Source organism: Otolemur garnettii, unplaced genomic scaffold, assembly GCF_000181295.1.
Source record: "Otolemur garnettii isolate 467f Iridium unplaced genomic scaffold, OtoGar3 scaffold00019, whole genome shotgun sequence".
Taxonomy (NCBI): Eukaryota; Metazoa; Chordata; class Mammalia; order Primates; family Galagidae; genus Otolemur; species Otolemur garnettii.
The window spans coordinates 16,040,099-16,065,323 of NW_003852414.1; the positions used below are offsets into that span (position 1 = coordinate 16,040,099).

Below are 25,225 nucleotides of genomic sequence, written 5' to 3' on the forward strand. Positions count from 1 at the left end.
ATGTGCACATAATTTTTCATACTTCTGTAGTTATCTGGCCTTTCTGTTTGGACCCAAAGCATGCTGAATATTAGATTAAGATTTGGAGCAAGCCACTTGAACTCTCCAGGCCACAGTTTTCTCATCTGTAAAATTAAGGGATTGGATTTGATGATCTTTGCAATGACTTCTGGCTCTAATCATCTATGAACGTAATTTCAATTTTCTGCATGACCAAACTAGTTTTATCTTTGATAACATATAACCCAGACAGGACCTCCTAAAATAAAGAAATCTTTGTAAAGCCATGCAATGTAAAACATATGTCTGTAAAATAACTCTATTATTGCACTAGCTCATAAGGCTAGTTTAGTACAGAAAGAACCAAGAGGGCTCAAAATAATCTGGCAGGGAGCAGGTAAGAATTTAATCTAAAAAGTTTTCAGAAAGAGAAAATACAGGTAAAATAAAATACAAGAAAAAGAATGGAAGCAAACTGGCAAAGGGCAAGATGATACCAAGGTAGCAAACTGAAAAGATTCTCCACGCTGCTTCCCTGTGCGATGGTCATTATAGGAGTTAGAGCGTATCCCCAAAGGCTGCCCCCAAAGTGGTTGTACATAGTAAAAGTGAGAAATTGTAGCTAAATGTGTCTTTATTTCTAAAATATTCATTACAAAATTCTGCAAAATATTTACAAAATATTCTCTACACGTTGGCCACCTCTTTGTAAAATTTTGTGACATAAAGGTACTTTCAGCTACAACTTCCCACTTTCCTTATGTACGGCGACCTCAGGGCAGCTTTGGGGACACCCTGTAGTTTGCCTCCGTTTGGTCTACCAGACAAGGCTGAAATCACAGACAAGGGAGAGTTCACTTTCTGTACGTTGGCTGAGCCTGACTGGCCACCGGACTCCCTTTTGCTGGATGAACTCCTAGGTCTGCCTAACACAGTGAAACCATTCTAAACAGCAGTCAAATGATTGGACACAGGACGCCATATGGAACTTCAGTTCCTAATTCTGGAGACCATCACAGTTTCCTGTGGACCAGAACATCAGTGATCGGTTCTCATGAATTGTGGAGGGTGGGCCCTGCAGTGTTTCTCAGGAAAGGGCTGGGGTCAGGAGATGGAGAGAGGGCTGGGCAGATGAGACTGGGCAGGGGCTGGCCCTCAAGGCAGCCTGAGTTGGAGCAAGCTGTTGACTCAGAAAAACTGAGTTGTTAGCTTTCTTCTTTTCAGCCCTCAACTTAACTTGGATACCATTTTCTGCAGAATGAAATAGTCTTAGGGAAAAGCATCAGTGGAAGCTCAATCACTGGCCCTCAACCTATTTTATTGCTGTAGCAGGAGTTATTTCCAGAGCATTAACAAGTGTGTTTGGTTATGGATTTATAGTTCCTGGGCACAGCAGGTGTGAGTTTCCCCGTCTTCATCTGATAAAGGTTATGCTTCTGGATTTCTATCTAGTTACACTTCTGTCTATAGTTTGTGCCATATGGCTGTGATGTCAGCCCCTAAATATGTGTTTCGAAAAAAATAATAATCAGCTTTTTGTCCTTACTTTGATTTCTTCTGTCTACACTTTGTTTCTACCTTTATCCAGATGTGCCCAGGGAGACACAAGGAAAGAGCTAAGAAGTAAAATGTTAGTGGGTCAAAACTCTCAAGAAATTCCTAGTAACTGATGATGAGACGAGGTTTTAAATGTTTGCTAATTTAAAGTACAAAATATTTGAATCCTAACAGAATGTAATTGACTAGTTAACCTTACCAATGAAAAGTACAATTTCATATTTTATTAACATCTGTTAAATACACATTATTATATAATCCAACCAGGAGAAGACTTGAAAACTACAAATAGGACAGGGAAATGTACCTGATTCATTTTCAACTTTAATATTAGATGAAAACCTATTTAAGATCTAGTAATTTTTTTTAAACCATAATTTATGACTCATTAGTGAGTCATAAAATTGATTTATTAGTCATAAAACTGATTATCTGAAATTGTTAGGAGTACGGAGTAAAATAGAAAAGAATAGAGGGGAAAGAAAGTATCCGAGTTTATCATGCACAATTAGGCGTCACCTCGTGAAACCTGTTTGCAGTATCCGTGTGTGATGCATGGTTGATGACAATGTGTTTTTTTTGCAGTTTTTGGCCAGGGCCGAGTTTGAACCCCCCACCTCCGGTATATGGGGCCAGCGACCTACTCCTTTGAGCCACAGGTGCCCCACAGCAATGTGCTTTTTTAATAGTGTGTTGAGAAAGTTCAAAATGCAAATCTAGTTCAGTTACTTTGATTTTTAAATGAGAGAGACAGAAATCTAGAACGTTGAACTTATCTGCCGAAGAATATGCAGCCAGTTCATTTTAAAGCCAAATTAAATAACTGAGTCTCAAACACAATCCATTATTTTTACTACATCCAGATCAGCACTTAGACATGCTCTAGACCAGTGTTTTTCAACTGTTTTTATCTCATAGCACTTTCGAACCTATAGTTAAGCTTTTGGAGCACACTTAAATTACATTGATTTAAGAAAAAGAGTAAAAAAAGGAATATACTTACTGTGCTTTGAATTTCTTTTGAAAATAATTTAGTTGATGAGCTTTGAAAAATTTTGAGCCCCTTTCAGGGCACCCTGGAGTGACGCAGCACTGCTGGAGCTGATCTGCACATAGTGTGGCTGCTAATGTTCAGTTCGGAGCTGCAGAAGACTGGGGGGTAGGGGGACATTTCATATTTTCTGCAAAGAGAACCTTTCAGTTGTCCAGAGAAATCACCAGTAATGATCACAACCACATCAGCACAGGGTCAAAGTTGAGCTCTATTGGGCTTTCCAGACTCCTCACTCCCAGTACAGAATTCCTGCCAAGCCCCACAAGGGCTACTATGCTTTCTTTTAATCCTCATCCTGGAATGAATTTAGAAGAGGCATCTACGAGTATGGAGTTAGGAAATGATGACTTGAAGGCCTCACAGGGGCTTCTTTACAGGAAAGAAATGTGTACTCAGAGTTCTGTTTCTGTTAGAAACTCCATCCTGGGAAGACAGCATTCTCAAACTCTCGTATTCATGGAAAACTTGGGACAGGGAGAGTTTTCTTGTTACAGAAAAATCAAGACTCCATCCAGAAATGCTGATTAAAATAGATCTAGGTTGAATTTTCACCAAGGAATTCAAGTAGTTCTAATGAAATTCTGTCCTTGTAGTTGATGGAAGACTGACAGTCAAGTCTTAGCAGGTAAATTGCTGTGGAACACAATGGCGATGTAATGGGGGGGCTGGACTATAACCACTCTTGATGGAAAGTACCAAGCACGTTATGGTGAAAGAGGAAGCTGGAGGGAAGTCAGAGGGGTTAGTCCACTTTGGACAAGTCACACACCTCTCTGATTCCTTCTAGCCACCTTAAATTCTATATTTTCTGCTCTGAGATATTCAGACATAATCCCTCTGGAAAAGTTTTTTTAGTAAGCCTATTTACCTGTTAAAGATTTATTTTCTTACTGGCTAGTGTTTCCTTATATTTTTTATATATGCAGATGTCCCAGAACTTCCCAATTCAGTTCATTTATCTCTAATTATATATCTTAGTCTTTAGAATGAAAATGCAACAAGATGCTTAATCATGATATTCCTAGTCCCCTTTTATCTTCATTCTTAAATTGACATTTCCTTTGCAGAAAAACTGGAATTATTGGAGAGAATGAAAGTCGGAAAAAGAGGACTTTGGTTCAAATTTTATCTTGCCCTCATTTGAACTAAGTGTTTTTCAGAACTTAATCTGCAGAAATCTCAGCTCCCTGATCTATACCTCTGTAAGAAGTGCAGGGGATAATGCCCGGCTTTCCCACAAAGTTGGGGAAGATAACGTGAGACCAGCATGGAAAGTCCAGCTGAGCATGGATAGCTCTCTGTGGGCCATTACAATATTACACAAGTAGATTCTTCTAAAAATCCCAATGTATCTCTGCCTTCACTAAGTATTTTCAAATAAGTTTTGTAAAGTGAATTCAGCTCATTATCAAAGAGGAAAATCATAAACATACATAATCCTTCAACTCACAAAGCATAATGGTATCAGTCCCATAACCTGGTTAGTAGAGCTGGCCATGACTTCGTCAGATTTAAAATATGATTATTGATGTCCAAACACAGTTTTACTATAGCTACTTTGCTTATATTTATATTTATTTGAGTGGGTCATCTGAGAGGAAAAAGAAATAGCAGGGTTCCTGGCCACCTAGCAGCAAATGGTAGCATTTATTTATAGAGTTTGGTTAAAAAGGCTTCTTCTTTCCTCAGGGAAGAACTGAAACTGTAAATATATCTTCTCTTAGGTGTTAAACCAAACATGTCAGTAGAAAAAGATGATGGTTCCTGAATAGGCTATTTATTTAGCACATACCTAAAAAATAGGAGGTCGTATGGGTACACTCAGAAACCCAAAGTCTCAAAAGTGGTTTCAGAAAGCTCAGCCTATGGATCGGTCCTTAACGTAATTGGATAACCACGTGTTGTCCCACAAGTCAGAGCCGGGGGGACACATCCCTCTCTCCACAGCTTGTCTTCTTCCAATTTTCCCCTTCGATAATGAGCTGAACGCTATTTTACAAAACTTATCTGAAAGTGCTCAGTGAAGGCAGAGATACAGTGGGATTTTTAGAAACATCTCCTTCTGTGATGTCGTAATGGTCCTCAGAGAACATTTGTGTATTTTCTCTGTTCTTTATGAGGTTGGTCAGAAAGAAAAACCTGTGAGCCCTGCCAGCAGTTGTCTTTGATCTTCAGAGATATGCTTTTCCATTGCTCATTGAATCACATTCAGGGCATGAGAGAAATGTACTTTCCTTCTTCCTTTCTTTATGAATGTTCTTAGGCCATAATAAAAGGCCAAGTTCTATTGTATGTGAATTTTCCTTTGGCAACATAAGATAAAACAAAAAGCATAAACACGTTTTTATGTTCGCATTTCGTATTGATGTCATAAGCCTCGTGGCAACACACAAATATCCTTTTAAGGAAACACATTGGAGTGTAATCATTTCTGCTTTGGAGCAAAACACAAGAAGAAGCCAAAGCTTAGCAGTAATACGTGTATTTCTCAGTGGTGATATTATTCTAGAAAGAGCCATCTGTACTGCCAAGGGAAGAAATGTGACCATCTATAGACTTCAGTGTTAGGTAAGAGGAGTTTTTAAGAAATAGATAAATTCAGAGAGCAATAGTTTTTCTCGATAGGAAATTAGATATTTGAATCTCATAAAACTACAATTGAATTTTAAGATTAAAAATTCTATTATTTAATCCCATCCTATTATGTATAGGAGTCTCTCCAAATATATTTTATTTCTATGTTAATTTTATTTATAATTTATTGGCTACCTGAATTATTTATTGGATTTCCTTTACAGAACTCAATCTGTCCTTGCATGAAACTTTCAAACTTTTAATGTAACATAGATATTTTTTTCTATAATTTCATAAAGTAAAATTTATTCATAATTTCCACGAAGGCATATACCCGTTCAGCCACTTCTCTTTTCCAGCCACAGGATACTTCTGTCACCCTGGAAAGTATCCTAGTGCCCCCTTGGTTAATATTCTCTGCGTCCTCTATCTCAGCAACCAAGGACCTGACTTCTGTCAGTATGATTAGTTTTATCTGTTCAAAACTGAATATGAATGGGAGCGTGTAGTATGGCCCTTTAGTGTCCAGCTTCTGTCATCCAGCATAATGTGTCTGAAGTTTACTCATGTTACATTTATTGGTTCTTTTCTTGTTTTGCTGACCAGCCTTTCATTGCATAGATATGTCACAATTGGACTATTAATTTACATGTTGTTAGTTGGCTTTTTCCAGTTTTTAGCTATTCTGAAAAAAGTCTCTAGTAACATTGATGTATAAAATTTTTTTGAGCACTTAGCAATTCTCTTGAGGAAATATGAGAGAGTAGAATTTCTGGGTCCTATGGTGATATGTTTAACTTCGTGAGAAAACCACCACATTTTTCTCTCAAGTCCAGTTTACAATCCCACCTAAACTTTGATCAGTGGGAATTCCACTTTTCCTGCGTCTTTCCCAATCTTTGATATTGCCAATTTCTTTTTTTCATTTTTAGCCTTGGGTCCTTGTATTTCATTGTGGTTTAATTTCTATTTCCCTGATGATTAATGGTGCTGAGTGCGTTTTCACGTGTTTTTTGACAATTCATATATTTTCTTTTATAAAATGTCTATTAAAACCAATTTGCTTGTTTTTGCTTGTGTTGTTCATTATTGAGTCATATGTTACATATTTAGGATAAAGATAAGTCCTTTGTCAGATAAATGTTTTGCAAATCTTTTTCTCTAGTCTGTGTGGTTAAACTTTTCTTAACAGTATCTTTTGAAGAACGGAAGTCCAATGTACGCTTTTTTCCTGTTTTTGGCTTGTGGGTTTCGTATCTTGTTCATGAAATGTTTGCCTACCCCACTTATGAGGATTTCCTACATGCACCCTACAAGTTTTATAGCTTTAAATTTTCTATTTATTCTATGATCCATTTTGATTTACTTTTTCTATGGGTATGAGTTATACATCCAAATTTGTTTAGCAAATGATATTTAATTGTTCAAGCATCATTTTCTCAAAAGGTTCCTCCACCCCCAATTGCCCTTTCATTATTGTTGAAAATCTACCGCCTGTGGCATTTCCCTGTGGATCTGCTTCTGAGATCTCTATTCCATTTACATTAATGTGTATATTTATCCCTGAAACAATAGTTCCTTACAACTTTTAGTATTATGTAATTTTATAGTGTATCTTAAAATCTGGAAATATAAAACCTCTGGATTTATATTTCTTTTTCTTTTTTTTTTTTTTTTTTTTTTTTTTTTTTTTGAGACAGAGCCTCAAGCTGTCCCCCTGGGCAGAGTGCCATGGCATTACAGCTCACAGCAACCTCCAACTCCTGGGCTCAAGCGAGTCTCCTGCCTCCGCCTCCCAAGTAGCTGGGACCACAGGCGCCCGCCACAACGCCCAGCTATTTTTTGGTTGCAGCCGTCATTGTTGTTTGGCGGGTCCGGGCTGGGGATTCGAACCCGCCACCTTAGGTGTACGTGGCTGGCGCCTTAGCCGGTTGAGCTATAGGCGCCGAGCCTATATTTCTTTTTCAAAATCATTTTGTCCATCCTAGATCTTTTACATTTCCATAATCATTTTAGGGTCAGCTTTTCAGTTGGACCAAAAAAAAAAAAAGGATGGATTTTAATTGTGATTGTGTTAAATTTATAGACCAATTTGGGGACAAAAGGCCAACCCTTCAACATCTTTTGCCTCTCCATTTATTCAGATCTTCTTTTTTTTCTTTGGCGATATTTTGAGGCTTTTACTGGAGAGTTTTTGCATATTTCCATTAAACTTATTACCCAATGTTTTATGTTTGCATGTGCTATTGTAAAGGGTAGTTTGAATTTTATTTTCCAGTTGTTTGAATGATATATGCAACTTACATGGATTTTTGTTTATGTATCTTATATTCTGTAATCTTAATGAACTCAAATATTAGTTCTAATGACTTTTCAGTAGATTCTTTAGTGTGGTCTATGTGAACAATTATAATTATGAATAAGGATAGTTTTATTTTTTCATTTCTCTTTTTCTTTCTGTCTCACACATGTTCTCTTTATGTGTGTGTGTGTGTGTATTATGGTGATGGCTGGAACTTTGCGTATAATGTGGAATAGAAGGGGTGACTGGGCAAACTGGCTTTTTTCTTAATCTTGGCAGAAAGGCATTTAGTTCTTAACCATTTATGGGTGACATTAGCTCTAGGTTTTTCAGAGATACCCTTTAGTAGTTTGAGAGGTCCCTTCTATTCATACTTGCTTAGAGTTGTCATCATGAGTGTTACGTTTTATTCCAAATGATTTTTTCCTTTTTTTTTTTAATGTAATTCTGTTATGTGGTGAATTGTGTTGAAAGTTTCTTTTTCTTAACATCACACCAATCTTACATTTCCTGATTCTGATATATTATGATTTGGATATATATCCATAATTGTTATGCCAAAGTTTTGTTATATATTTTTGCGTCTGTTTGGGAGACATACTGAACTATAGTTTTCTGTTATATCTTTGTCCAACTTTAATATAAAAGCAATATTGATCTTATTTTAAAAAGTTAGGAATCGGGCAGCACCTGTGGCTCAAAGGAGTAGGACGCCGGCCCCATATGCCAGAGGTGGCAGGTTCAAACCCAGCCCTGGCCAAAAACTGCAAAAAAAAAAAAAAAAGAGAAAAAAGTTAGGAATTGTCTTCTCTATTTTCTGAGTTTATGGAATTCACACAATTTTTAAATCACATGATAGACTTTTACCAGTGAAGTTATTTGAGCCTACAGTTTTCTTTGGAGGAAGGTTTTATTTAATTTATTAATAGACAGAACCTGTTGAGGCTGTTTTTTCTTTAGGCAGTTATGGGAATTTGTGTTTTGAAAGAATTTGTCTGAGATGTTGCTAAACAAAGTCTGACAATTAAGTTAATGAACTCATCCTAGAAAAGGTGCCACATACATCATTGCTAAATATCACCACACTCACCTTCAAAGTGTTCCCCTGGGAAGCTGCGCGCTGGTGCCAGTTTCCAGTCCCCCCTTCAAAGCATTTTGGAACTCTTTTTCTGGAAAGCCCTTCAGAGCTATTGTTGAATTACCCTTGATGCCCTGAATATCATCAAAGTGATTTCTTCTCAATGGTTTATCTTCAGACAAAGGAAAAAAGTCATTGGGGGCCAGATCAAGTAAGTAGGGAGGGTGTTCCAATACAATTATTTGTTTACTGGCTAAAAACTCCCTCACAGACAATGCCGTGTGAGCTGGTACATTGTTGTGATGCAAGAAACACACCTTTCCCATGTCAAGATTGTCAGTTAAGATTTTTCTAACTGTTTCTCTATCAGTGTTTCCTGGGTCTGCTGTGCTTCTCATAGGCAGCCAATGATTTTGACACACAATTTGATGAACTGCAGCATTTTCATCAGTTCTTGTGACTGGCCGTCCTGACTTCTCTTCATCAGTGACAATTTCTCTTCCCTCAGAAAAACATTTAATCCATTTGCACACTGCCATTTTCTTCATGATATTATCCCCATACACTGGGACTAACATGTCCCTGGTTTTGCTTCCACTCTTGCTAAGTTTAACAAGAAATTCAATGTTTGTTCATACTCTAGTTCAGGGGTCCTCAAACTTTTTAAACAGGGGGCCAGGTCACTGTCCCTCAGAGCGTTGGAGGGCTGGACTGCGGGGCCCTGGGACGAGTTGGCGGCTAAGCAGGACAGGCAGCTGCAGCAAAAACACCTGGTGGGCCAGATAAATGTCCTAGGCGGGCCATAGTTTGAGGACGCCTGCTCAAGTTTAAGTGCCTACATTCTCAAAACAACAATAAGGAACAGCGCTTAGCAAGACACTGCCACACATTTGTAGGGCACAGCTGTGAGGCACTGATACGCCAAGGTTATGAAACTTTACTGAGCTATTCATACAGTGATGCCAGCGGAAGCACATGGTGGCAAATTCATGAACTTAATTGTTGGACCTTGTATAATTTTAACAAATATTTACTGGGACCTAATCTGGACCAGGTACTGTAATGACAGCTAATAATGGTTTAAAAGGCCTTTTTTTAATATCTCAAGACCTAGTAGGGTAAATATACTTACATAAAAACAATTATAAAATATATGTTTAAAGCCCAATTTGCTCTTTGCATAAAATTTTATTGAGCACAGAGAAATGAATTATGCTTGGGTGAGAAAGGTTTCACAGAAGAAGTGGTATTTGAACATGACCTTAAATGAGGAGTAGGAGCTTATTTGTTAAAGGGTGTATTGGAGGATGGGTGCTTGTTAAGTAAAGCATTTAGGACACAGTAAACAGTGTGAAGATCATTTAAGCACACCGGGGGCTGTAGTTTACCTTTGTGACAGCAACGGAAAAGAAGCTCAGTGAGCAAACAGCAATTTCAGGAACTCCCACCTGTTGTGCCAGAACTGCACATGGGCAAGGTGAAGGGAAACTGTTGATTGTTGTTGCTTAAACATGTCATTAAATTAGGTTTCTTTACTTGGGAGCCTGCTAATAAACATAACATTCTTCTAAAAAAAGAAAAAAAAAAAGGGACATAACATTCTCCTGCCGCCTAATTGTAAGCTGCATTAGAGATGTGCAAAACAATCGTATTTCTTCTCCGGGAGTAGAGTGGATTTAGCAAAGCACATTATCTCTTTAAGAACCAGTGACATGAATGGGTAATTTACTCTAAATAGTTGATGTATTGGCTAAAGCTGTCTGCCTGTGGGTCAAAGTCTGTCAGCTCTCAAGGATACTGGTTATGGCTTCCATTTAACATTCATTGATCCATGGATTTTTATCTCTGAGAGTCTGAGATGTTTAACATACCATCTCTACCTTTTCTTCCTCTTTCTATCCCTCTCTCCCACCCTTGCTATCATCTCTTCCTCTATCTCTTGTTCCTTTTCTCTCTCTTCCTTCCTGCCTTCCTGCCTGCCTCACACTTGTGGAAATAGTTTAGCAGATTATTGAAAAGTATAGTTCTCCATGCTTGGTGGGGAATATCACTGTGGAGTCTTTCCATGAAGTAAATGCTTGGTTGCTTGCTGCTTAAAATAAAGTAAAATCAAGTACTTGGTGAATGCCTACTTCTCTGAGAGCCACAGAGAGATAGTAGAACCTGTAATATTTTCCATGTGGCTCTGTGGTTTCAATACCAGTGATTCCCCCTTTCTTTTCTGAGTATGATTACACAGGAGTGTTTAGGAAAACAGCATCCAGGGTGGTGCCTGTGGCTCAAGGAGTAGGGTGCCAGCCCTGTATACTGGAGGTGGCGGGTTCAAACCTAGCCCTGGCCAAAAAGCAAACAACCAAACCAAACAAACAAACAAAAAAAAAAAATTGCAAAAAACCACACACACAACACAAAATGGCATCCCTAATCATCTTCATTTTTTTTAAGCTCACAATAAAGTACTTGCATTATAGTTTATTCTCCTCAAAACTTTTCAGAGAGCTCTGTCTACTCCTGGACCCTAGCTTTAGATTATTCCTGGATACAGTGGGAAATAGATTAAAAATGCGTTTGAACTAGACTGTGTTGGTGAAAGAGCTCAGGTGTGTAGAGTATAGGAGCTTGAGTGGGTTGGTTAGTAAATATGGAGTCTGAAGAACTGAATAAGTAAAGTTAAAACTATTGAATTAGAATAGTTGATATTTATTTAGGGCATAAAATTGTCTAGGTACTATGTTAGATATATGTGATCTAATTTAATCCTCATAATTTATGATTACTTCACACCTGTTCCATTTTGAAAAATTAGGATGATTACTATCATTTACTGAGCACATATCATGGGCTGAGGTCTTTAATTGGAGTACCTCTGACTCATACCTACTCTTAAAGCCTACACTTAAAGGCAATAATCCTCTCCATTTTAGAGATGAGGAAAGTAAGGCTCAGGTTGGTGAATAACTTGCCCAAAGTTGCCCAGTTTGCCAGTGTCTGAGAAGGGCTTTGATTCCAGGTCACCCTGATCCCCAAGTCTGGTGCCCTATTATTCTTCCTTCCATGGCTAAACCACCTGCTTCATCACTTCTCATATTCTGAGGTTTTGGTGAAAACCATTTTAAAGGAGGCTCCCGTGAGGAACACAACTGACTTATTTCTAGGCGCCCCCCTCTATAATTTCTGTAACTCAGCCTAATTTTTAACATTTGTGGTAATTTACACAGATTAGAAAAACAAACACTTCCAAGACTTAAAAAGTTGTTCACTCAAGATAGGTGTAACAAGTTCTACTACATAGCGTAGGTTTACTGATAAAAATTATTTTGCCTTTGAGATTTCAGAAAGTGAAAGCATTCTTTGAATATTCCAAGATGGCCTATTGGAAATCAAATACTTTGGCACAAATGAATAAAATATCCCTGAATGTATTATAAATATGGCGTAATATTTTCTACTTTGTCTCTTGTGGTCTGCTTCTTTTCACAGCGTGTTTAGAAGACCACACGAGTGAATCTGGGACATTAACATCTCCAAACTATCCCAATGATTACCCCAACAACTGGGAATGCATTTATAGGATCACAGTGGAGAGTAGCCAACAGATTGCCCTGCACTTCACAAACTTCTCCTTGGAGGAAGCCTTTGGTGGAAACTGTCATTCAGATTTTTTGGAAATCAGGTAAGCAGCCTTATTTATTTTACTATCATCGTTTTTGTTATCTGTTCTCGTTACTAATCTTTCCTGGACTTTCCTAGATGAAGAAAAAATTATTGAAATTCTCTGTAAAGCTCCCCGCTTTGCACTTTCTTGCAAGAGACAAAGTTCATTATTCAAAGCCTGACTTAGAAAAATATAGAAAATTGCGTAATATTTGGTGGTTCTTTTGAAGTGGTTCTTTTATTTGGAATGTTTGAAAATAAACTACAGATTTTATTTGGACAAAGAAAACTGTTCTTTACTACTCTGAAATGAAATACTTGCTATTGTTGAATAGTTTCATTATATGTAGGCTGTTTGCTATTCATTTCATCTTCTTATATCACAAAAATGATAGCAGGATTACAACCGTAAGTTTTTCATGAAGTTTTTTTGTATTCAAATAATAAAAGTCTAGGCTTAAGAATTTCAATACAGGGCATTTTTATTTCATTATTTGGCACTTTGAGTGTGTTTAAAAAGGTATATTTGCAGCATCTCCCCATATTATTATATCAAGTTAAATTAGGCTAATAATTTTGATGTGCAAGTATGTCAAATTTTTTTGCATTTCAAAGTAAGAATCTTATTTCATAGTACATTTTATTCTGTGATGTAAAATAGGTATTAAAACGACAAATCACAATTGTATTCTGTCATGTTAAAATTATGTAATTTTCTTAGTTTATAGAAATTAATCCCTGGACTTTGATGTTGAATGAGTCCTTATTTTTTTTATTTTGTTTTGAAAAAGCTACAGATCATGAACTAGATTTAAGACCCTAGAAGTTCTTAGGAATATAAATATTTCTAGAATTTTGCTAAATATATCAAATATGATCTATTACATTTTAAAAATTTCCAAATTAGAGAAAAGTTTATCTAAAGGAAACATAGAAGATATCTCTGTAAAGTAAATCAACATTTGTTTATATATGTTTTATTTTTCTGAGACAGAGACAGAGTTTCACTATGTCTCCCTCATCACAGCTCACAGCAACCTCAAACTCTTGGGCTTAAGCAATCCTCTTGCCTCAGCCTCCCAAGTAGCTGGGACTGTAGGTGCCCGCCACAACCTCTAGCTAAACATTTGTTTATATTGTTAATAGTTATAGTTTCTGGTCTTGTTCATTCCAACATTTGTCAGAGGCTTTATTTTAGATAAAGATTAAATACATTCTTTCAGTTTGCCATTGCTTGTATAAAATGCCATGTGAAGCATAAATGACAGTGATTCATCATTGTTATTCAAATTCTATTTAATAAAGTCAAACATTTGAAAGTGTGCATTACAGAGTACTTTTGAGAGGAGCTGATTGATTTTATAAGCTGCTAATATTTGTAATCCCAAAATGCAAATGTTGTTAAATATTTATACAGTTGTGTTATCAACAAGCTAACCCATTTTCATTTCTGTATTCCGTCAGGGATGGAGGCTATGAAACTTCACCATTGCTGGGAATATACTGTGGCTCCAATCTCCCTCCAACAATTATCTCTCATAGTAACAAACTATGGTTAAAATTTCAGAGTGATATGGTTATCTCAATGTCTGGATTCTCAGCTTACTGGGATGGATCATCAACAGGTAATAGCAAAGTGCTGCCTTTTATTGGAGAATCAAGACCTGTTGTTTTCTTAATTCTTGGATTGCCATGCTGTGTTCATCAACTGTCCCTTTTTGCCCAGCTGTATTTGAATGTTAGCATTGCAAATATTTTTTAATTGGTAGCAACCATTTTACTTTTTTTGAAGGACTAAGGAAGAAAGTTCTAGTTCCCTAGTGTATTTCATCAAGCTGATCATCTTGGTTAGAAAAAGGAAAGTGTGTTTATACCAATTAGGATTGTAGGCTACCTAATTGGTGGCAGCACAGCTTTGCTTTGCAACTTGATGGAAAGGAGAGTTTGGTAGCACTGGTTTCACATTGATGAGAGGATTCAGTTTTACTAGAAAAAATAATGGTGTGTGTCATTCCATTTCTTTCTCCTGTAGGTTGTGGGGGCAATCTCACCACTTCCAGAGGCACATTCACATCTCCCAACTACCCGATGCCCTACTACCACAGCTCGGAGTGCTACTGGTGGTTGAAGTCCAGCCGTGGCAGCCCATTCGAACTGCAGTTCACAGATTTCCACCTGGAGCACCATCCAAACTGCACTTTAGACTACCTGGCTGTACGTATCAGCTCTCAGTAACTATCACTTCCGTTCCCATTGCACCCAACCTACATCATGCATTTGTTTTGAATTCTGAGAGTCAGTAAAGGGGAGTGTCTAAACAGCACAAAATAAAAACTTAAAGGAAATTTGGTGAAAATGACCATCTCGCAAATACAGTGTGTATTACTGAATGGCTTAATACACTAAGTATTGAAAACACATTGACTATGGACTGTTAAGATACATATGGATAAAATCAATCTCCTGAAAATTCCTTTCAGAAGGGATTTATTATAATCATTATCAGTGACATTTCCATATATATCTTGAAAATCACAACTCAGATAAATATTTTGGTGAATTAAAGGAGAAAATTTGAGTCATCTAACTAGGACTTATTACTCACTATCGTCTAAAAAAATCTAGATAAAAAATGTGTTAAAGTGCTGTAAGTAAGTTATAAAGTATGAAATCAAAAAGCAAGCAGGACAACTGAGACTAGTTATGGCTCGAAAAATAAGCATTAGGCTCATTTTCAGCCTTTAGACTTCACCCTGGGTTCAGGTGCTTGAATAATGGCGTATGTACCCACTGCTAATGGCTTGGGTTCATGGCCTGAGTTTAAGGGCACTTAAATATAATTTTTAAAGCTTTTTATTTTAGGGCTATTCTTTTGTTACATCACATGAGGTCAGACAGTTCAGTCTGGGAACTTATCATTAAAAAGTGCTACATGTTTCATTGCTGAATAAGGTCACCTTCAAAGCCCTCCCTGGTGACTGTAGTGACATTCAGCCATGAGGTGAGCAGAGTTCCTAGTACTTTTTCTAGGATGAATTCATGGGCTTAATTGTCTGACCTCATAAGTTTAATTTTTTCTTAGTTCTTTTAGATTGTATAGTCTTTTAGATAGTTTATAGCCTTAACCACCTGACATTTGAAATGTTTTATTAAAGGTATATGATGGCCCAAGTACCAGCTCTCATCTGCTCGCTCAGCTCTGTGGGGATAAGAAACCACCTCTTATCCGTTCCAGTGGAGACAGCATGTTTTTAAAGCTGAGGACAGATGAAGGGCAGCAAGGACGTGGCTTCGAGGTTGAATACTGGCAGAGTAAGTGTGTATCCCAGCTTCTCCGCGCCTATCATGGGCCTTCAACTCTTGAAACAAACTGAAATAAGCAGAACCCATTGGTTTGATCAATTGACACTCATCTTAATTTCTTATGTGAGAAATTGAACTCCATTTGAAGAGAAAATGCTTATTTTAAAATGTAGTCTTATATGCCTAAAGCATTTTCTGGCAAACCATAGGAATTTAGAAGAGTGAGGTGCTGAGAGAGTTGCAGTTTAGCTACAGACTGGTGTGGCAGCTTATCGACACGTAGTTTTTCATTCATATCACATGAAGATTACAGTCTTCCCTCCTGCATCACATTATTCCCATGCATACTTTATTCTCTCACACCCCTTCTCTATTTCACAATGTACCTTAATTTTATTAAGGGAACTGTGGTTCTTGTGACCTACACATAGAGAGGGCATGTTCATTACTGTAGAAAAATCTGCTCATTAAAGAGCCCACATTTTAAAGTCTGCTTTCCCTGTAAGACAACATGTAGAATTAATGAAGCATTGAGCAAAAATGGCAAGGAATCTGGTGTTTGTCCTGGCCCCTAACCCTTGAGAAGGTCATTTTTCTTCTCTGTGCTTCTGTGATTTCTTCTGCAGGGAAAAAGAGATTAACATAGATAATCTCTAAAACTCAATTCTGTCTTTAGAATGAAATACTTTCTGAAGTTATACTTTCTGAAAATGGATATTCACGAAAACAATGTTTCCTTGAATTTATGGTATTTAATAAATACTTTAATATGGTTTTGAAGGCTTGATTCCTTGACCCCTTACATTTAAATTTATTCATTAAATATATGCAATTATCTGAAAAAGGAATTAAAAATCACAAAATCATAATCTGAATAGGCGACATCCATACCTTGGATTAATTGAAAGTGTACTAATGTTTAGCCTTTAGTATGTGTGGATCTGAAGATTTATGTTCATTTACATCTGAGGATTAGGCTGCATCCTGCATAGTTTAAAATGCTGAATTTCAACATTTAACTTTGTGCTTCAGAAACTTTTTGCTAGTATATAAAAAACTTTCGTAGACTCTATTAGCAATACATCTGTTTGAGCATATAATCACTTCTTTACTTTTATTATTGGTGTGTTAATTTGGCTGTTGGTTATAATCAGATAGTATTAAGGATGTCTTCTTATTATTCCTGAGATATTTTGTTTTGCTGTCATGGTTTTAGAACACAGAAAAAGTAAATTTGTGCATAGGGAATATAGGTCCTTAAAGGTAAACTCAGAGCAAACCAGTGAGATTTCCTATAAATGTGCCTTTCAAAATTGGGAGTTTACAGATTTCCGAGAGCAGCCCATGTGCTTTGCTGGGATATCTTTTCCTCTGCCCTGTCTTGCCCCTAGTTATCCAGGTACGTGATACCTGTCTGCCTAATAGGTAAAACTTCCCACAAGCATCTAAAACAGTAAAATTATTCTTTACAAATCCCTTGTGGACAAAACTGTGACCTAAAGATTTAAAACAAGAAAGGTTTTGAGTATCCCCTCTGCAGAGGAAGATTTTGAAACGCCACAAATACATAGTTTTCTAAACCAATGCTCATTAAGTGGTGTTCCAGCCACCTTCCCAAAAGCAGTGTTGTGGTTCAAATGCATCTATGCACCACATTTTCAGAGACAGTTCTTTCAATATAGTCTTTGTTTCCAATTCTCTTTTACTGCACATCAAAAAGACAATATAAAAAAGACTTGAGAAAATATATGCCCATCCCTTGCTTAAGTCATTAGCATCGGCTGAATTAGGTACTTTCAGGGTTAGACAGACTTAAAGGTATCTAGTGTGGTTTTGTTGAAAACTCAGCTCAAGAAAAAGCTTAGATTGAAAACATTTTTTAAAATTTAAGGTTTTCATGTTTTCTTGAAGTCCTTTATGCTTTCTCTGTTGGCCTGGTGCTTCCTGATGACTAAGGAGAGGAATAAAGGAGCCTTTATTGTGAATTTCAGGCAGACCTCTGAGTGTTCAACAAAGCCATGTTATTCATTTTTAGCATTCACATAGGACTTTGAGTTTTTAAACTGTTGGATTTAAAGGTCAGAATTTCTGTCCCTTCCAAATGTTAATGTTAGGAAAACAGAGGCACAGAATGTTTAATACACATCTCTAAGAAACAAATCAGATGGATCTCTGAGTACAGCCAAGTTATTCTGCTCTCCACCAAGGCAAAGGAATTTGATGCCTATTTTAACACGGCTATTTGATTTTCATCACACTTTGGTTTGAATTCACTGAAGTATTATTTCACATTTGCCCCTTTCACTGTAAAAATATTTCACCACATACATCATATGTAAACTTATATACAAGTACAATATAAGCATATATATGATTTGTAATCTAGATGTTTTCTTAAAGGAAAGTCTCACACACATCTTGGAGCAATTATATGTATATGATAGTGGTGTTTAACAGACATGGTTGTTTTCTTTCAGCATGCGAGAATGTGGTGATAGTCAATCAAACCTATGGCATCTTGGAGAGTATAAATTATCCAAATCCTTATTCTCGTAATCTGCGTTGCAACTGGACTATCCAGGCAACAACTGGCAACACTGTGAACTATACTTTTTTAGCATTTGACATGGAAGATCACACCAGCTGCTCTGCGGATTACTTAGAGGTATGTGTCCTAAAGCTCCATCAATCTCTGCGTTTTCAGATCACAGGAGCCAAGTCAATTTAGAAGTCATGCTTTTGGGAAGTAAATCCCTAATCCTTTCACTAAGGTTCACCAACCACCCATGATATTAGAACAAGTATATTCCATATTTAATGTAGTAAATTATGTATGCAAGGAACTACCTATGTTTCTAGGTTTCATCATAAGTTCTGGACTGATTGTCCTTATATTATTTAAATTTCACAGAAGTGGAGAAATAACTCTATTTCTGTTGGTTGTCTATGTGTTTGTTCTCTATAAAGGAGAGATGAGAAAATGTCTGAATTTAGTGCGTGGTTTGCTTGGTACTGGGTATCATGATTTTGGTTCTCATTTTAATTTTTTAAATGTATTTCAGTTTGTTTTTGTAAAATGAAAGTTTCATTGTTATAATATAATTCATAATCTGAATACATAATATTCATCCTGTGGATTAATTGAAAGAGGACTAAGGTTTAACCTTGAGTATGTATGGGTTTGAAGATTCCTGTTCACTTACATCTGGGAATGGAGTGAACACCATTAACATCTATTCAGCTCTCTGCATGCAATGTTAGGTAATGGATGTTGCTTGGGCATTAAGCATCCTAGAGTATGAGGTAATCTGCTATTTTCACAATAGGAAATTTTACTTAAGCTTTTTTGCGGATGTAGTGGCTCACACCTATAATCCCAGAACTCTGGGGGGCTAAGGTGGGAGGGTTGTTCGAGCTCAGGAGTTCAAGACCAGCCTAAGTAAGAGCGAGACCTCACCTCTAAAAATAGGTGGGCATTGTGGCAGGCACTGTCATCCCAGCTGCTCAGGAGGCTGAGGCATGAGAATCAAAGTGAGACTCTGTCTCACACACACACAAACGCACAAAAAGCTTTTTTGCTAACTTACATATATAATTTTTAGAGCTATAGATTGAAAAGTTAGTTAGACATCTATTTTTTGCCATTAGTATCATCTTCATTTCTGTTTATATTGTTAGTACTTAATACTTTCGAATCCATGTATGATATTTTCACTAGAATTCTTTCTGAAGTGGCAAGTTCCCCTTCTGATAACATTAGGATCTTTATGTTCTACCTTTCCCACCTACCCAACACAATGACTTCTGTAATTCTTTTTAAGGTGACGGATGAGTTTTAGACATCTCGTTTGCAAAGACTTCCAACATCTGCCATTTGCAACTGTGAGGTCCTGTGTGTATTCTCAGGAAAAAATACTTTATCCTTGTAAAGTTTTATTAAGTATCTTTTTATCAGTTTTATCAAGAAACTAGCACTTGATAAGGTTGTTTGAGATAAACATATCTTTTCCAATAGCAGTTTTGTTTATGAAAACAAAGAAGAGAGAGCATCCCACACTAGGAGAGACTCTGTGAGGTCCCAAATATAAGGACATTTCTTTGTTTTGGGGGAGTCATTATTTTGGAAAAAAAATCCTGCCTTATATTTAGAGAAGTACAATATTATAGACATTATAGCCATCATGTTTACCCATTAGAAAGTTACATTTACTAGTATTCTAAGAAAATATGTCACCCTATCAAACAAGCTTATAAGCATGCATGCATTTGCCAATGATTTCCAAGCCCACCTTCCTTGATCTCAAGTGCAAAGTCTTTACAAGCTCAATGATGCTATGTTTGTCCTATTTCATTCACCTAGAATAGCCATCATCTTCACATAGTGAGATCTTGTTCATGTTTCAGAAAAAAAACAGAAAAGTTGCTTTCAGAGCCCTTTGGCTGATCATATCTATTTTTACTGATTGTGACGGTCCTGACACCTGTGGGCTTCTGGAAGGCATGTGACCCGTTCAGTATACAGCAGGTTAAAGTGAGTGTCACAGCTCTATTTTAGCATGAGCAGAGTGATAGCTATTAATGAATGAGAAGGAATTGAATTCCTAACTGGCCCCTTTGTGTAATCCCTACACACTCAGTGCAATCCTACAGTTTTCATCACAAACCAAAGTGGGATTCATGACATTGAGAGCACTGCGTGTACAACAATGTGCTAGGCGCCATAATCATGATTTGCTGAAGCACCAATAGAGATAGCTGCAGAGAGAAGGATGCTTTTGAATTAGACTTTAAAGGAGGTATTGGCAGGTAGAGCAGGGAGATGAGATGAAACACTTCTGGACACACTTCAGGATGGAATAATAACGAAAGGGCCCACCAGGTAATTTTGGGAAGTATCTGAAACTTCAAATTAAAAAAAAGATCTTGTTCTAACAATGGCAGAGCCCCTAAGTAGAGGCCCCATGTACATGGTGCATCGTCCGTTGTGTCATGGGCATGCCGCTTCTCTAGTGCAACACGGATGGTGAAAACAACAAAACTACAGAACGAGAACCAGAAGTTCAGAAAATCCTTCCAAAGAACTGCACTGCCAAGGAGAGACGATTGTTTTCCATTTCTGCAAGCCAAGAGGCAAGACCAGGGTAATACCTGAATTAGGCGGTCAAGCAATAGAAATTTTAAAGTACAAATAACCACTTAAGGAGAGAAAGCTCATAACACACAAATCTAGCTTCCATTATTTTAATAACTTTTAGTTAAAGCATTCATTTCAAGTGACTTAGCCAAATCCCAATTGAGTGACTGTTATTAGAGCCAGAATTTAGTTTTTTTGAATTTGTAAAATGGAAACTATAAAAGAATTTGATTAGGTGCTGGCCGACACTATATCCACCCTTGCCAAGAGGTATAGGTTGGTAAAGATGCCTTTGGGAAGCAGATCTATCCTTTATTATCTTGTCCTCTGTGCAAAACAGAATGTATCAGATTTGGAAATAAAATACATGGCGGGAGAAAGAGTCCTTTGCTCAAAGGAGTAAGGCCATTTTGCCCAGGCAGATATGAGAAATCAAGTTTAAGGATTCTGGCAGTGTTTTACAACTTGGTTTCACTTTTTCATTTTTATTGTGCATCTGAGACTCCATGAGGAAGAGGAGAATTCAGATAGATGGTTGAATATTCAAAGGCAAATGATGGCTTTGGGAGAAATGAGCATTGAGATGGGTAGAAAGCCCAGGACATGTGCTAAGTCAGCAGGGAGCATGTGTGGTGAGAAGAGGGAGCAGAAACATTAGCGGGTTACTGTGCCGAGAGAGGAGAGCAGCGGGTGAGAGGGTGAGACGCTCTGCTCCAAAGCAATCAAGGGGTCAGGTCAGGGGTGGCAGTGGGCAGAGCAGTGTTTGTGGGGTGGCGAGAGCCGAGTCTAGATTGGAGTTGACAAGGCATGAAAGGGAGAGAGTGAGCGTGCTGAAGTCCAAGTTCATGAACTCGCAGTTCTCTGGACAACCCAGAGTAAGTCGTGGTCTCTATTCTCCAGTCCTCATCCTTCCTTTCCCTAACAGGTCTGCATGTACCTAGCATTCATGGGACATGCTCCTTTGAGGGGCCTCTTGTGTGTCAGTGACACTTAAAATGTGGCTCCCAGAGTGGGGTGCAACAGTCTGACCACCATGACCAGGCCCGAGTAGGTTGGGGACTCTGGTACCCCGTTCATGTTCTTCTGGTTTGGACACTGAAGTTAAATGGGATTTATTGTTACTCATGTCATGATGTCAACCTATAGCGAAACCTATAATCTCTAGGTCACTTTTGCACAAATTGCTATGGCATCGCAGCCTCCACTTATAAAATTTTAAAAAATCTAAAAAGAGATATTGTTCCTAATAAGTTATGTTTGATTTTGTCTGAGAATTCCATCATATCAAGATCCCTCTAAATCCTAATTCCTTGATCTTCAGAGTATTATTCATGTGTATGTGGACTTACTGGCCACTAGCCTAATACTTCAAAAAAAAAAAGGATAAAAACATAAAGCAAGATGGTACTTGTTTCATATTTGCTCAAATGATTGTTTCTTTTTGGTTAAAATGCATCTATTATTGAATACCTGGGGGATAGCACTGTTCAAATAACTGGGTAATAAAAGTAACTAATATTTTTTGAGTGTGCATTATTTGCTAGGTAATCCTCGCAGAACCCTATAATGTGGGAAATGCTACTGTCTCCATTGGACAGGTGAGGAAAGTGAGGCAGCTCCACACTCACAAAGATTATAAGAGACAGCGCCAGGATTTACACCAAGCACTGTAGCTTCTGGCCGAAGCTCTTAGCCATGACACCGCACACTCCAGAGATAGTGTTTCACAACTGTCTGGCACCCTCATAGGGACAGTGGGAGAGTGTCGTTGGAGCCCTCAGATCTACCACTCCAGCGACACCCTCACAAGGAGAAAGCAATGTTATTTTAGAATGACTTCTTCCTAGATTAGCAGTGATCATTTATTATAACCACCTTCTTTTTTTGCTTCATGCTAAAGAACTATTCTTGGTGTCTGATTTAGAATTTTTCCAAAAATTCCCGCCAATCTTCCTGATCTGTGAGATTCCAGAATAAATATTTCCCACATTTTGGAAGTTGGAATGTTTTCCCTTCAACCCTTAGTTGCCCAGTCTATGCTCTTGGTTGCAAACCACACTGGAGCCACATGCAGAGGGTTAGTGTCTATGGAGGGACTGTCACTCTGACAGGACCTCATGACACACAGGAGAGGCTGAGAAGTCAGAAAAGGGCCGGAAACAGGACAGCAAAGTGGACTGTCCACTCTCTTCTCTCTTAAGGCCCTGTTCCTTCTTCCTGACTATTCCCATATTCCCATCTCAGCCACAAAGGCTGACTTTGAATTTTCTGCAACCTCATTATTTCAGCTTCTATGTGGCTACCCCCACCATGACTCAGCGTGACCTTAAGAGCTGGCCACCAACTGGACATTCCCTTGGTGACCAGTTCTCATCTTCTGAGCTCCACAGCATAGGTGCAGATCTGGCCTGCCTGTGGAGAGACATTGCCCTGGGCAGTGGGACTGGCTCCAGCCAGGAACAGTGAGGCCAGGCTCTCCAGCCAGTGATGGTCACAGAATGTATCTTGGGCACAGGCAGAACCTTTGAGCAGGGGCATGGGTCCTGTGGCGCACTGAAAGCACTTCTTAAATGCCCTTGCGTTCACCAAGATTACGACATTAGTTCTGTAATGACTGTACCTTTCAGCACTGCACAGTGTAATTCACTTAAGCCCAAAACAATTCATTTAAGGGATTGAATGGTTCATCTTCGAAGCTGGAATTCCATGTCTCCCAGATTCAAAATCAAACTCGGCTTGTTTTTATCTTCTGTTCATTTGTGTTCCCGTATCTTGTGAAAGCGCTGGGCCAATCCACATATTCATCTTTATTTTACCCTAATCATAGCTTTAGAAAAAAAGACATTTTCCCCTAATATCTAGGAGATATTTTTCTGTGCTATTCCCCAAAGTTTAGCTGATTTGAGTGTCTGCTCATCAAGTGGTTGGAAAGCTCCTGTATTGCCCTTTGGGTTTCTTCAGAGGTTTCCCCTTTTATTACCTCCCAAAAGTGATTTTTGATTTTGTGATAGAATTTAATCTTTTCTTGAATTTTCTTTCTTTTTGGGCTACATTCTCATTTGTTTGTTCATTCGTTCATTCATTATTTTTTGATCCTTGGACTCTTACCTTGTTCTGAAGTCTGAATCCTCAGATCCTGAGTTCCATGAAGCATCAGCTGCCACCGGCTTAGAGAGGCAAGGTCACTGCCTTCTGTCGTTTTGGTCACTGCCACCTTAATAGCCCTTCATTGATGGCAAGAATTAATCTAGAGAAGAGAATTGATCTCTTCACCATTTTGCTTACTTTCTAAGAGAGGAGAGTATTTTAACAACCCCCTCAAATGCTACATCTTTTTTAGAGCACGACACTACCAGGTATCCAGATATTTTAAAAAATTGTCTTCCTGTCACCGTTCCCACATATCTCTTCTTTGCTGGGCTAGAGTTGGTTTATTTCCTTTGCAGAAGAGTGCAGTCTCTACTGAGAAGAAGCTGCTGATGGTGGATTAAAGTCCCTACAAGTGGCTGCTAAATCCGGCTGCATTCCAAGGTCACTTGGAGATCTCATTAGAAGGAAACATTCCTCTACTTTGCCCCAGACTTGATCAAAATCCTGGAGGATTCCAGGAGTGTGAGCTTTGTACAAGCTTTTAGTCAGCACCTGAGACCTTACTGCTAGCCCATATCCACTGAGATAATCCATCTTATCTTTACTTCAAAGCACTCTCCTAGAAGTTAAAAGTACTGTTAAGTCCCACCCAAAGGACAGTAACAAACTGGTCAACATACGGAGGTAGTCACCATAAGGAACTAGGCCTACTGTACTGATATGTACATGTGGTGCATGTCCAGTCTCTGAAAGTTAGGTCAACTGAAGGAGGTGGTCAGTGTAGGGAGGTGGTCATCTATGGTGGCCCTACTGTGTTCTATTATCTATCTTCTATGTTTCCTTTTTATTAGGTCTTACTTCTTCATTGCTATGGCATTGCCTACTGCTATGGGCCTGGTGACACAGTTGATGTTACATATCCCTCATTAAATAAAAAATGTCAAACTTACTTTACAACTTTGTGTTCTGATCCTAAACTTTCTCCGTGCTTTCCTTCTTGGGCACCTTCATCGTTACCATCTTCCATCACCTCCTTTCTTTCCTTTCTCTCCATTCTTCTTTCTCACTGAAGTCAGTTTCGAGTTCTCTTGATTGTGACTTCTGTCAAACACATTTGCCTTTAGTCTTCCTGGGATGCATTTCATCTCTTGCCAGATCCTCGATGATGTCATACCAGCCACCCCAGATGGTTACATCATTGTTTATTACATCATTTATTGCACTTCCGTGTCCTCCTTTCAATGCCAAAATAATTCATTTCAAATGAAAGAATGGATTTAAAAAAATCACTAGGGTCTGTAAATCTTTTAGTTGGATGTTCATTTTCTTCTAAGACTGTAGCCTGAGCAATGCTTGCCTTTAGCAGGACCCTTGGACACCAGCCCCCATGATATGTAATTATTTAAGGTAACACTAGCTCTTGCTATGGGCACTCAGAAATTCCCGGATGCTTCATGTAACACAAGTTTATTTCTCAGT

The 25,225-nt window shown here is 38.1% G+C and overlaps 1 protein-coding gene across 1 annotated transcript in view; it reads left to right on the plus strand.

The window, feature by feature from the left end:
• Positions 1–25,225, plus strand: part of CUBN (cubilin) — a 245,379-nt gene that overhangs the window by 50,421 nt on the left and 169,733 nt on the right. Inside the window, exons 23-27 of the mRNA XM_003786786.2 lie at positions 12,046–12,238; positions 13,684–13,844; positions 14,252–14,433; positions 15,375–15,531; positions 18,000–18,187. Of these exons, the coding sequence (XP_003786834.1) occupies positions 12,046–12,238; positions 13,684–13,844; positions 14,252–14,433; positions 15,375–15,531; positions 18,000–18,187 (881 nt within the window). The remainder of the gene's footprint in view (positions 1–12,045; positions 12,239–13,683; positions 13,845–14,251; positions 14,434–15,374; positions 15,532–17,999; positions 18,188–25,225) is intronic.